This window comes from Labeo rohita, chromosome 10, assembly GCF_022985175.1.
Source record: "Labeo rohita strain BAU-BD-2019 chromosome 10, IGBB_LRoh.1.0, whole genome shotgun sequence".
Taxonomy (NCBI): Eukaryota; Metazoa; Chordata; class Actinopteri; order Cypriniformes; family Cyprinidae; genus Labeo; species Labeo rohita.
The window spans coordinates 30,518,247-30,532,580 of NC_066878.1; the positions used below are offsets into that span (position 1 = coordinate 30,518,247).

At 36.1% G+C, this 14,334-nt stretch overlaps 1 protein-coding gene across 1 annotated transcript; it reads right to left on the reverse strand.

The window, feature by feature from the left end:
- Nucleotides 1–880: 880 nt before the first annotated feature.
- Nucleotides 881–2,395, reverse strand: cldn5b (claudin 5b). Its single transcript, XM_051121805.1, has one exon. The coding sequence runs from the start codon at nucleotides 2,251–2,253 to the stop codon at nucleotides 1,600–1,602; it is 654 nt and encodes a 217-aa protein (XP_050977762.1). The 5' UTR covers nucleotides 2,254–2,395; the 3' UTR covers nucleotides 881–1,599.
- Between the last annotated feature and the right edge of the window lie 11,939 nt (nucleotides 2,396–14,334).

The following is a 14,334-nucleotide window of genomic DNA, read 5'->3' on the forward strand; positions in this document are numbered from 1 at the left end:
GCTGTGTCAGCAGCAGTCGCTTTTCATGATGGAAACGCCTTTTGCTTTGCATAACATAAACTGATTTTATTCGTTATAATACTGAATGTAATTTAATCTGATGTTAAAATGTGTTCTCTAACCTCAGTACTGTTTGTTTAAGGGCAGGTTATGGAGTCAGTCACGGCATCTTTCAGCTACGAGTGAAACACGAGGCGGCGGTCTGATGTTTGTAGTTCCCCTGGTGAACAGCAACCCTTCACCAGCTTAGATTTCGGAAACACACCAGTATGAGAATTAGCACTTTTTCAGTGAAAAGTGATTATAGAGAATGGTTCAATATACTTAAATTAAAATGCTACTTTTAAATGTTACATTTTTTATTTCTAAAATGATTGTTAAATGAGTTTAATGGTGTGTAATATTCTGTATGCTGTAGTCGCCCAAATAAATTTAATTTGGGTGTTCTTGCTTAATAATAAACATTCATCTTTTGATTATTGCTGTTGCCTCTATAATTCTGTGTGTGATTTTTAATTTCCGGCGCATTTTAAGCCAGCAATTTAATAATTTTGAAACAATAGTTGACTTCAATAAAATAACCCAGCATACTGGGTAAAAACATTTAACCCAAAAATAACCCAGCATGTGTTCTGTCCAATATTCACCAAGCATGCTGGGTTGCAAAATAACCCAAGTTGGCTGGTTTTTAACCCAGCATTGAAAATAAGATTTTTATATTAAGATTTTTAATAAGAAAATCAAGAAATTTTGGCTTATTTTAGACAATTCAAAACAAAATTGATTTTTATTAAAAAATTATTAAAGTGCACACTTCAGACAAATCAACATGCATCATTTATGTACCATCAAAATATGCAACAAGACACATTATTATCAAAAAACTTTTTTTATTACTTTGAATATGCACAGATTTACTAAAAAACAGTTTCATACAATTATGTACAATCAGGAGGTTTAGATGATCAAAACAGTCTCATGTAAAGCTGCAGCCTGGAGTCTATAGGCAGAACAATAGGCATTATTCAGTGTCTTATTGGGGCACAGAGCGTATCTAATTAGTGCACTCTCATCAAGTGGAACAAAAACAAGAAATATAGACCCTCCCTTCACCCCCCTTCAGCCAGAGTGATTAAAATCAAATGCAAACAAGTGGGCCGCCGACCCTAATATCAGTAACTAAGACAAAAATACCCGTTTACATCTAATTCATCATAACCGTGACATACTGTTAAACGAGCTAAAGACAGAACAATATAATTAAAAATAGTTTATACATACATACATACAGTTAAAGTTTATACATTCTGTCAGTTGATTATCTGAAAGTCCGGTAAGTTTGGTACAAGACTTGTTGCATGGGAAGTTGGCTGCAGAGTGACAAAACAATTTTAAACATGTTTTTTTTTCAAAATGACATTGCGTTTTAATGAACATACAATATTTGTACGTAAAAAAAAAACATTTCAGCACAGTTACAGCACCTAAAAATTCATTTTCGTATAAAAATCTTGTTTTTGAATTAAACAAAAGATTGTTGGTGAGCTACCGCAATATGCAGTTTACAGCCTTAAAAAGTCTATGGTTGAACGTTGAAGTTCAAACGTAGTTTCGTTTATCATAGTCCCCATTGACTGATGTGCTTTTCATAGGTGGAGGAACATATTTTAGAGGATACGAGGATTTCTCATCAGCTGGACGAGAGAAACACAGAATCACTCCTCCGACCAGAAGCATGGCAGATGCTGCCCACCCGATGTAGAGCGCAGCTCCGATTTCTCTCTTCTTTGCATAAGGCACGTGAGGGTCGTAGAAGTCCGAGATGATGTTATTGGCCATCCAGCACAGAGGCACCAGCACAAACAAGCCTGCGATGATGTATATCACCCCTCCGACGTTGACTACTTTGGCTTTGATGGACTCTTTACTGATGCAGTTGGTGCACTGAGCGCCGGCGATGGTTATCATCAGAGCCTGGACGCCCAAAACCGCTGAGATGACCGTCAGAGCACGAGCGGTCTGGAGGTCAGTGGTCAGCGCCAGGACGGAGTCGTGCATTTTGCACTGCATCTGACCCGTGCTCTGGACCACGCAGGACATCCACAGCCCGTCCCAGATGTTTTGCGCCACCACAATGTTGCCCTCGATGAAGGCAGACACTTTCCACATGGGCAGCCCGCAAGCCACCATCACCAAAAGGGTCCCGGTGACGCTCAAGCCAAGTCCAATAATCTCCAGACATGCAGAAATCATCTTTGCAAAGTTTTTTTGATGCTTTGTGTAGAAAGTCTAGTAAAGTCTAAATCCTGTAATTAGTTCAAAGCAGGTGTTTAGAGCAGAAGTATCTCTACATCGCTTGGCAGTGTTGCAGTGGGAGTTTTCTGCTCTTGTGTGCAGGGAGGATGCTGTTATAGTGCACTCACAACAAAGAGGAGCGCAGCACAGCCAATCAGAGCGCAGTGCGTCTCCCAACAGCCAATCAGAAGTGAGAGTTGCTGGACAAAACTGGACAAAGCCAAACTGGATCATTCACTCGGACTTTTCAAAAGTGACGGTAGCAGCAACAAACTGGAAGTGTGACTTCCTTGTCTTCCTGGCATTCTTTGGGAAGAAAAGCCCCCTTTACACAAGGGGGGCAGGTGTCAAAACAAGCACACAAATGTATAATATAAGAGAGAATTTCGATATGTTGAAAAGGCGCGTCAGAAATAACTGACGACGGAGCGTTGCAAATGCATCCGCACCTGAGGCGATGACGCAGCCACGACGCGAATTAATTATTACGGTTAAAAAGAGTCCATAACAACGTTAATAATCGCTAATCATTTCATATTGTGCAAATGTGTGTGTGTGGGAGAGAACGAGCGCTTAATTTATCTGCGTTTTTCCCCGTCACTCGCTCTCTCAGTCGCTTCAGTACACCCTAACACAATATTTTTGTCTATGTACAGTTATTTTTACATTTATTACTTTTAAAATCAAAACTTTATCCGCGTTAATTAGCCATGTTGTCGCTTACCTGTTGTTTATTGACGCTCTGTTGCCACTTGTGGTTGTTTGGCGCTGTGATATGCAACTGTAACGCGGTCAAAAAAAAACCTGGAACTACTTCATAGACGTCCAACAACGCAAAGTAGCTAAACGGAACATCATAACTAGGCCTAGTAACCAGCCAGAACATATAAAGCAAGCTGCTACAACACTAGCAATGTGCCAGAACTCCCATCTTAGGAAATGTTTACATATGCGCATTTTGCCTATTCATCTAGCTTTCTGTATTTCCGGCACACTTTTAAAACTATTTAAAGCATTAAGACAAGATTTTGATAGCTAAAAACCAGCTTTGTTTTGTAATAATTAACTAGGCTATATTTCATTGTTTTAATCTGGCACCTGCGATACTAAATAAAGTTAATGATAAAAAAGATAATAGAGGGTTTGTGCTTACGTCATGATGCATGAACATATTGGAGATACTCGGATGTAAACAACAGCATGGATTACATAGTAAATGTACTACTGAATACTTTTTTCTTTAATTTATGCTGTCCAAACCACACACAAATGTGTGGAAGCTGCTAAATCATATTGAGAAGGATTTAATAAGCAGGAAAGGGTGCAATATTTTGACAGACTAGCAGTATTAATTAAAATATTAGCCTAATATTTCACCTGCATGTCCAGAAATAATAAGAACAAATATGAATGTTGTCAAGATTCTTGCTGTGGAAATCCTGGTTCAGTTTGGCCAACCCACAAATGCTTTTTGTTCCTCAGTTTTTTACACTCTTATCCTTGATTTGTTATAACTTTTGGCAGTCTATAGTACTCCAAATGTTTTTCCCGGTCCGACCAATTAGTACAGCCCAAAACATGATAATAATTAACCATTTTCAGCAGCAATAATCAGCAAAATATGCAAGTTTCCTTCAGTTCAGTGGCATTGTTTACATTCAGTGCCACCAATATGGCTGACTGATGACACATCATGAAAACCCTCTATTGTGACTTTTATCTGACATTTCTGACTCACATTTTTTCTCACAACTGACATTTTTCTTAGAATTCTTAGAATTCTTAGTTTGTATCTCAGAATGACAAGTTATAAACTCGCATTTTTCTTTACTTTATGGTTTGTCATATGATTAATCTAAATACCGTAAAGAAAAACTATACACAAAAAAATCCTTAAATGCCTTTCAACTTGCGTGATACGATTTTTATCTACGTGCAGTCCAGTGTGTCATGTGTACAGTCATAATGTATGCTTAGATTTGTTACTTCCTCTCCTAAAGCATGCAGAGGAGTGGCGCAGGAAAAACAGGAAGGGGGTGAACTGTCTCGTATTTGTGATTGTGAACATGCAGCTGCAGAGAAAATGACGGAAGGGACAGCCACAGTACCACCTTAGATACCGAACACTCAAGAAACAAACAGTTTGTTTGAGCAGAATGTGTAAAGACAGTTTTATTTCCTTTATTTATGTATTTATTCATTCATTTTGCATACAAAGATATCATAATTGGTCAACTAAATGAACACTGGTTTCTCACACAAAGCTGCTTTCCCAGAAGTGACAATTTCCTATGTCCACAAGGTTCAATTGTCCATTTACTAGAGTGGACGCCCCGCATAGAGGCTTAATTCCATGTAAAGCTATTAATGACATTTACTGTAACCAGGTTTCTTTGGTACTGAAACCTATTTGATTCTCAGAAAAAAAAAAAAAGTGTGGTATAAGTAAGTCAGACGCTGTGTTAAAGCCAAAGTGTGTTAAAATGCTGAGCAACACATTCGGTGGAACCTTGACAGCAGCACTAATCATGAGTCAGACTGAAGCAGGAAAATCTCTGTTGATTCAGGCTGTTGTTCCTCAGGAGGGTCTGGGTAAAAAAACTCCGCAGCATGTACCAGCCTCCACATCATCTGTTTGGAGTGATATGCTTGTATTTGTGTTATTGGGGATGCATGTCTCTCTTACACCTCGTTTTAAAAGGTTGGCTGGTTAGTAAGGGTGTTTTCACACTTGGGTCCTCTTTAAAAGAACCAAACCTAGACCCCTTTAAGTGGACCAAGAGTTGGACCAAGTGAAAAAGGACCCAGTTTTCTTTATGTTCACACTGTCGCTGTGCCTGAAAAAGAACTCAGATCCTTTTTTGGTCCACTTAAGCAGTAATGGTGTCTCAGACCTCTTTGTGTTCAGACTGTTGCTTTTTGGATCTAGTCCAGTTCGGTGTTTGATGGCTGACATTATGGCCTCCAAAATTGGAATATTTGTATCTTTTGCACAAAAAATATACGTTCTGTACACCTTTGTAATATTTATTTTGAAAGGACTCTAAACAATCCCATCCAATGAACAAGAGTCTTACCTAGCAAAACGAACTGACATTTTCTGAAAAAAATAAAAATGTATATACTTTTTAACCTCAAATGCTCAACTTGTCTAGCTCTGCCACGTGCATGCTTACTCTGTGTAATCCGGGTCAATACCGTTAGGGTAGAAAAACTCCCATCTCATTTTCTTCTCCAACTTCAAAATCGTCCTACATTGCTGCAGAAGTACGGACCTAGTGTTTACAAAGTGAACATGCAAACAAGGTCAAACACCCTTTACACAAAAAGGTGATGAAAACAGCGATGAGATGGGAGTTTTTCAACATACCCTAACTGTACTGACCTGGATTACACAGAGTATGCATGCGCATCGCAGAGCTAGACAAGATAAGCATTTGAGGTTAAAAAGTATACAAATTTTTATTTTTTTAAGAAAATTACCAATCGTTTTCCTAGATAAGACTCTTATTACTCGGCTGGGATCGTTTAGAGCCCTTTGAAGCTGCATTGAAACTGCATTTTGGACGTTTAAACGCACCATAGAAGTTCACTATATGGAGACAATTCCTGAAATGTTTTCCTCAAAAAACAATTTCTTTACAACTGAAGAAAGAACGACATGAACATCTTGGATGACAATGATGTAAGTACATTATCTGTACATTTCTGGAAGTTCAGTTCTGGAAGTGAACTTCTCTTTTTAAAATAAAGGTTCTTTATTGGCATTGAAGGTTCCATGAAGAACCTTTAACAGTACTAAAACTTGATTGAAGAAAAACGTTCTTCAAACTATGAAAAAATGTTACGTTATTCAATGGCACTGCTGTGAAAACCTTTATTTGAGTGTAAGATCAATTTTAGGAGTGTATTTCAAAGATGTAAATATTTCTAAATGTATATGTTCAAACTGTCTCATGCAAACAAAACTACCAATATCAACAAACACAGTCAACGGTCTTGGTTCTTCTGTCATAACAGCTTTTATCCCAACGCCCTTGTTGTTTTGGTGCTTGTGTCGCCAACACAGTCCTGTGAACTGACATTTTGCATTTTTCAAACAACATTAACAGGATGCCAGTAATTGCCGATGACAGAGAAAGATGCTCTCATTGGCTGATTCACGTTTTCTTACTTTATGTGTTTACTGTAAAGTAAATGTAGCATGGTGATCACAAGATAGACCACACCAAACCGCTAACGTTTACTACTTACACCTATTTATATTACTCATTACAGTGGGAAAATCATCCCCCTAGAAACCCAAAATGCAATCACTGAAGTCTCCTTATTTAGTGTGGCATGTGTACAAAGCATAAGAACGCTACCCTTGTGACCTAGATTGATTGGGAGGGATCTGATAAGAAAATTACCAAAGGGAAGCAAAAGTGGGCTTTTATGATAACAGAGTAATGGAAACGTACAGACCAGACCAGAATGCGCTAGACATAAGTGTGCAAAAAATATAAGCATTAGCAGGGAAATTAGTTTTTCAAAATTCACGTTTGAGCAGCAGAAAGTCACATTTAAATGTAAGGAAATTATTGAAATTCATAAAGAAGTTCTGAAGTTTGAAGATTTAAAGGCAGAGATGGATGGATGGACGGATGGACATTTTATTTTTGAAGATTAGGTTTGATTATTTTAAAGTGCAGAACGTGAATGTGCAGAACACACATTAAAACCGGGTCAGTTAATAACTGGCGTAATTTCCTGAGAACAATCAGCCCCTCATCCTCATGGAAGTATAATTAGAAAGTACACAAACAAAGCTGTGTTAATCAAAGGCTGACCTCATATCATGTTCATGCGCTCGCAGTGAACATCCAAGCATTCCAAAGGGCGCGATATGTTTTGTCACTTTTACCACGAATCTTGAGGACTGTCCAGACGGACACCTACACCAGAAGTGCACAAAAACGGCTGATGTGCATGTTTTCTGCAGATGTTTCCTCTACTCTGAGCTGCGGGCAGAAGCCACGCCAGGTGTCTGTGATCAAACACGTATCTAATGGGCCTCATCAGTAACATCAGTCAGGACGTGAGCACAGAAAACAAAGCATCAAGACCTCCTTCTTTGGCAGCGGTCTCAGCAGCTGAACCTCGGCCTGTGGATAAGGTTGAGGTGAGCCGCATGGAGTCACGTGGACCGGGGAAGGATGGAGTTGTATGGTGCGGAAATCCTGTCCTGTCTTATTATTTCCCTCAAGACTATTGTTCTAGCATGGTGGCGAGTCCAACTATGCAATCAACCATTAGTTTTCATATGATTAATCTTTCACAAGCTTTCTAAACTGACATCCTTTAAAAATGCTTCAAAAATGCTCACCATTGCTATTGCTTAATAGTCACTATACTCGCTAAGTATTGATTACATAAGACTTCAAAAAGACAAAAAACATGGATTTACATTTAAAAAGGGAGTCATAATATCATAATGTACATTCATGCAGTGTTTGGGACCAATAAACTGTGATTTTCAACTTGTTCTGTTCATATGCAGTGTTGGGAAGTAACTAGTTACATGTAACAGAATTACGTAATTTAATTACAAAATAAATGTAACTGTAATTAGTTACAGTTACTAAGAAATAAATGTATAATTAAATTACAAAGGCTTTATTTATTGAAACCATCAACTGGTTTTAGTTGTTTTTGGCTGTTTTTTTGCAAAATCAGCTTTTTGTGTTTTTGCTCAGTGAACTGGTTTAAACTGGTCATTAGCTGTTTTTGTTAGTTTTTTTGGCAAAATCAGCTGGTTTTAGCTTTTTTAGCCCCCCCACCCCCTAAATTAACTGTTTTTGCAGGGTTTTAATGGCACTAAATGAACTAGTTTCAGCTGGCTTTTATTTGTTTTTTTTGCAAAATCAGCTGGTCTTAAATGGTTCTAGCTTCTTGTTTTTCCTAAATTAACTGGTTTTAGCTGTTTTTTTTAAGCTGTGTTAACTATTTTTTGTTGCTCTGTTGTTGTTTTTTTACTAAATGAAAACTTAACTATTTCAAACTGAAAACCTTCAAACCTCAAGCTTTAAAGTACTTCTGGCTAGGCTTTTTCAATGCAACTTTGACATTGTAATATCATATTTATGACTTGGTATGTCATCATTTGACATTTTATGTCTTAATATCAACATTTCAAGTCATAATTATGACTTACCAAAGTGTGAGTCATAATGAAATGGGCTTCCATATATAACAGCTCACATAGTCTAGAGTATTCAAACAACTGTATTAACAATTGTGAATCTCTTTTTTTTATTTTTGCACTTGCGACAAATTTCAGCTGTAACCATAGCGACAGGTACAATTTGTAATTGTCTGTAACACCAGTGTGATGTTATTTGTCAAATCGGACAGCATGTTTGAGTGGATTTTATGGAGTTTGAAGTGCAGCACGACTGACATAACAACAGAAAAGTTCTCTAGTCTTGAAATTAATAACCTAATTGTGTGTGAGCATAACCGTATAAGCACTCACAACAAGAGTGACATTCGTTTGTGTCTGTGTGAATAAACCTATTGAACTTTTGTACTAGAATTAAAGGAGAAGTCCACTTCCAAAACAAAAATTTACAGATAATGTACTCACCCCCTTGTTATCCAAGATGTTCATGTCTTTTTTCCTTCGGTCGATTTTAAAGTTGAGGGAGAACATGAGAAGGGAGTTTTTCGACATACCCTAACTGTCATGAACTGGAAAAAAACAGTCTCGAGACGAGCATTTGACATTAAAAAGTATATAAATTGTATTATTTTTATTACTGATCGTTTCACTAGATAAGACCCTTCTTCCTCGGCTGGGATCGTTTGCAACCGCATTTGGGATCGTTTGAAGCTGCATTTAAACTGCATTTTGAAAGCTCAAAACTGGGGCACCATACCAGTCCATTATATGGAGAAAAATGCTGAATTTTTTTCCTCAAAAAACATAATTTCTTTATGACTGAAGAAAGCAAGACATGAACATCTTGGATGACAAGTGGATGAGTACATTATATGTGAATTTTTGTTTTGGAAGTGGACTTCTCCTTTAATGAGTAAACTGTTAAACAGTGAGCTTGTGGAATATGAAGGCTGGTGCTTCAAGGTGATTTATGCCAATGGGAGTTTTGTTTATATTCACAGTTGCACATAGGAATAATCGAATGCCAGACTTTAAGAGTCACTGAGTTCCACCCACCCTTAATGAGTCACAACGCTTTATTACAAAATGAATTTTATAAAGTGTTCCTCAAGTACAGTAGTGAAGTTTATATCCAGATCCAGTTATCACCAGGAAGCAGGTCTGATTCTATCTTGTACATTAATGTTGTCATTTCTGAAGGAAATTGTGAGTCAAGTACTTTGTATACAGCTGTGTTTATAGTCATTGTACAAGTATGCCCATCATTTCATCAAATGTTTAGCTGGGAATTACTCATTTATGCCCCCAGGGCCAACTGGTTCTAACTGGTCCTTTAAAGTGAAGAAAATTCACTCATCTGACTCACTGTTTCCTTCAAATTTCCTGAGCCATTTTCCCTATCAATCTTGAGATCAGCCGTCATCTTTTAAGACTGAGGCCACTTCCTGTGTCCATATGGTACAATCATAAAGAAACATTTATGGACTGTATAGCCTCTCAGATAAGCTTTTAACAATGTTTGCGACACTGTACATGGTTGTACTTTTTTTTCCTTCTGTTTTTAGAAAGGTGGGAGTTAGATTTGCTGGAAATGGTATGAGCTGACTATGCAGTTTCTTTACTTTTCCTTCAAATTTGTACATTGACTAACATTTTGAGAGCAATTTTTCATTATAAGAAGCTATTTTTGTTGTTCTGTGGTATAGAAAATCACAGTTATATTAATTGTTTTAACATAATTGTATTAACCCAGCCAAATCCATTGCAATCTTTAAGATAAAACTAATATTTTATGTCAGTAAACATAACTAGCTCAAAGCTTTTTTGCACTTAAAAATAAATAAATGAATAAATAAAAAAATGTAAACGAAAATAATATTTAGATGCAAAATGTAAGTTTATTTTTAGTTTTTTAATAATTACTTTTATTATTTAAATATTTTATATCATTCTCCACTGTTCTGCACTTACATTTCTGAAAAATCCATAGCTTTCAGTTGAGTATTATGAGAAAAGAGAGGAACCTTTGCCTTAACCCCCACCCGTCTTGCTTCAATTGTTCGTCATGAGAAGAGAAACAAGGAAACAGCTTGTACAGAACAATAAACGTTTCCTGCAATGTACCAGGCATCTTTACTGAGCTGGTGCAAAGCCCCTCGATCCACCTTTAATGAGCTATTGTATGGATGCGTAACACAAACCCTATGTGTTCCTGAGGTGCCAGTTTCCCAAGAAAAGTTATTGTGGCCCGCAGTTGTTGCTGTCCATTGGAGGAAACGTTCAGAAAGCTTCCATGCCCAGTCTGCGACCATGAAGTATCCTGTAGTACGTCGAGCACCTTCAGACATTCCAAACAGAAACAAATAAGGTCCCTCGGTAACGTCAATGCAACTGGCACAAATTCATGTGTTTTACGTAGTGCTTATGTAATTTGCTGCTACCAGGTTCCATAAAACGTACCAGATGCCAGATCCCAGAAAAGAAAAAAAAAACTGTTTACGCAATTGTGAATAAGCATTTTACAGACATCACATTCAAAACAAGCAGCTTTCTGTTGGTCAACGTGGCAAATTCACGTGAACAACTTGAACACGAGAAATATGCATGTGGAAAACTTGAGCCCTAACATGAAATCACTGATCACGTGGATTATTGTGGAAAATTTCACAAAAGGTTCAAAGTGTGAATTTATGGAAGACTGTTTCTGCCAAGGAATAAACAATTAAATAGGTAATTGTTATTTTTTAATCTTACAATTCTGGCTTTTATCTCACAATTCTTACTTATATGTCACAATTTGAACTGTATTTCTCACAGTTAACATCAAAAATTTCTGACTTAGTATTTCGTAATTCTTAGTTAACATCACAAAATTCTGTTTATATCTCACAATTCTGACTTTTTTCTTAGAATTCTGAGTTTGTATCCTGTAATTCTGACCTTTTTCCTTGGATTTCTGAGTTAATATCTCACATTTCTGACTTTTTAAATTGAATTCTTAGTTTATATCTTGCAATTCCAAACTTTTTACTCTGAATTCTGACATAGAATCTCAGAAGTGTGAGAAAAAAAAATAATAAAAAGTCAGAATTACAAGATGTAAGCTCAGAATTTAGACTTTTTCTTGCAATTCAATTAAAATCACAAAATTCTTATTTAATATCTCCTAATTCTGACTTTTTCGAGTTGTGACTTTTTTCTCAGAATTTTGAGTTTATATATATCATAAATCAGACTTTTTCTCAGAATTTTTTGTCAGATTATTTCTCGCAATTCTGACTTTTCCTCAGAATTTTTTGTTTATATCTCGCAATTCAGACTTTTCCCTCAGATTTCGATGTTTATCTCTCATAATTAATTTTTTTTCTCAGATTTTTGAGTTTATATCTCACAATTCATTGTTTTTCCTATCAATTCTGAGTTTATATCTCATAAATCAGACCTTTTTTCTCAGATTTCGGAGTTTATATCTCAAAATTCTGACTTTTTTTCTCAGGTTTCAGAGTTTATTTCACGCAATTCTGACTTTTCTTTAGAATTTTTAGTTTATATCTCGCAATTCAGACTTTTTTTCTGAATTTTAAGTTTATATGTCACAATTCATTTTTTTTCCTCAGAATTCTGAGTTTACATCTTGCAATTCTGACTTTTTTTCTCAAATTTCAGAGTTTATTTCTCGCAATTCTGACTTTTCCTTAGAATTTTTTGTTTATATCTTGCAATTCAGACTTTTCCCTCAGAATTCTGAATTTGTATCTCGCAATTCTGACTTTTCCTCAGAATTTTGAGTTTATGTCTCATAATCCTGACTTTTTTAGTTTACATCTTACAATTCCAACATTTTTCTCTGAATTCTGACATTTAAGCTCAGAATTGTGATATTTAAACTAAAAGAATTCAGACTTTTTTCTTGCAATTCTGTGTTAACATTGCAAAATTTTTGTCTCGAAGTTCAGACTTTTTTCTAAATTTATATCTTGCAATTCTAACTTTTTCTCAGAATTCTGAGTTTATATTTCACAATTCTGACTTTCTAAACTGATTTCTTAGTTTACATCTTTAAGTTCCAACTTTTAGTCTCTGTTGAATTCTGGCATATAATCTCAGAATTGTGAAAAAATTGTAAAAAGTCAGAATTGCAAAATAAAAAGTTCCAGGTACCTTTTTAATTTTTATTCTGTGGTGGAAACAAGATTCCATATAAATTTGCTGCATTGACCCACAAAAGGCTGGTTGGTTTGAAAGTGACTTATGTGTGAGCTGTGCTTCTTACTTCATTACACTATTGACAATATACAATAAACCTTTTTTTGTGCATAATATTTTACTGTAATACAATAATTTGACTGCATCTGAAAGAGGGACTTAAAACATAGATATCTGTGTTTTAAAGACACATTTTAGTAAGTTTTGATGTATGCAATGATAAGATTAGCAACAGTGGCCTTTGCTCCAGGGACAGATAAAATGCTGGGATGAAACAGCAGGGAAGCATAAAGACATCAGAGCCATAATTTCAATTAAGAAACCAAATTGTAAGCAAAGTTATTGAAGAACAAAAATACAACAACAATGCTTGTGAGACTGCCAAATAGCTGATTTTTCATATCTGGAGTGAACAATTAATTGCAGCGTTAATTGTTTGGCTGCTGTCTAATAACTAGCAATGAAGCACAGGAAGGTGACTGTGGTGAGCAGCTGGATTATTTCACTGTTTCTACAGGATTTTCCCATCATTGTTTTCCTCCGGTTTGCTCCTGTGCTAGTTTGGTCGCATGAGCCATTGCAGAGCTGCCTCGCTGTTTTTATGATGTTTTTGTTTTGTTGCACCATTGTTTGTAACTATCAGCTGTCGTCCGGCCAATAACACAACAGAAACTCTGAGGCTGATGAGTTGATTACAAACTACAGATCGTCCAGATTTGTCTCTCTTTTCTCAGTGCGCTTTATGGGGCTACTCTGGCGCCATTGAAAATGATATCAGATAAACGAGTTTAACATCAGGTCATATAAAGCTATTTGCAAATGTCTGGTCTGATCTTTCATTGACTTTTTCATTGCAACAAAAGATGAAATCCACAATACTTTGTCCTTTTTTTGTATTAGAAAAATGTCAGATGTTAAAAGAATGCCACACACTGATTTTATTCAGCAAAGATGCATTAAAAATGTCAGTAAAAAGCATTTATAATGTTTCAAAAAAAAACTGTGCGGTATCAAGGATGTACATTTAATACATGGCGGAGTAAGAACATATAAGATCGCCAAAGTGTTTAAAACATACATGCACAGTTCAGCTGAATGATGAAGTTAACTTTATATTGTTGCTGTTTTGTGTTCATATGCTTCTCCCACTTGCTCTTTTTACATTGACTATCACTCTATATAGACTAATACAATCAGATACAACAATTTCTCTAATATTTATTACAATATACCCACTAAACATTGGACGTCGTAGTGACGTGACCCTGACCGACGGACCCAATATAGACATGATCTGCACGTCTATCCGACGTCCAATGTTTAGTGGGTATACTGATATATTGCACTTCAATTGTGTGATATGGATGCTTTTAACTGATTAAACTGCCACCAACTGAACTGTAGTGGTCAAACTACTTAAAATACAGTGAATTAAGCTACAAACTCGAATCATAATGCACAATGTTGCAAAATGCAACATGCATTTTGTGGTGCAGCTCATCATGGAGTGTTTATTTAGCAGTAAACCGGTTACCTCACCTGAATATGTTCGTATATTTGTATATATCGTATATTAGTTGAATGTTATCTTTGCAATGGAAAATGTATATTTTATTTGTATACATCATACTTTTTTAATCTTAATTCAGTTAATGCTATAAAACTTGCGA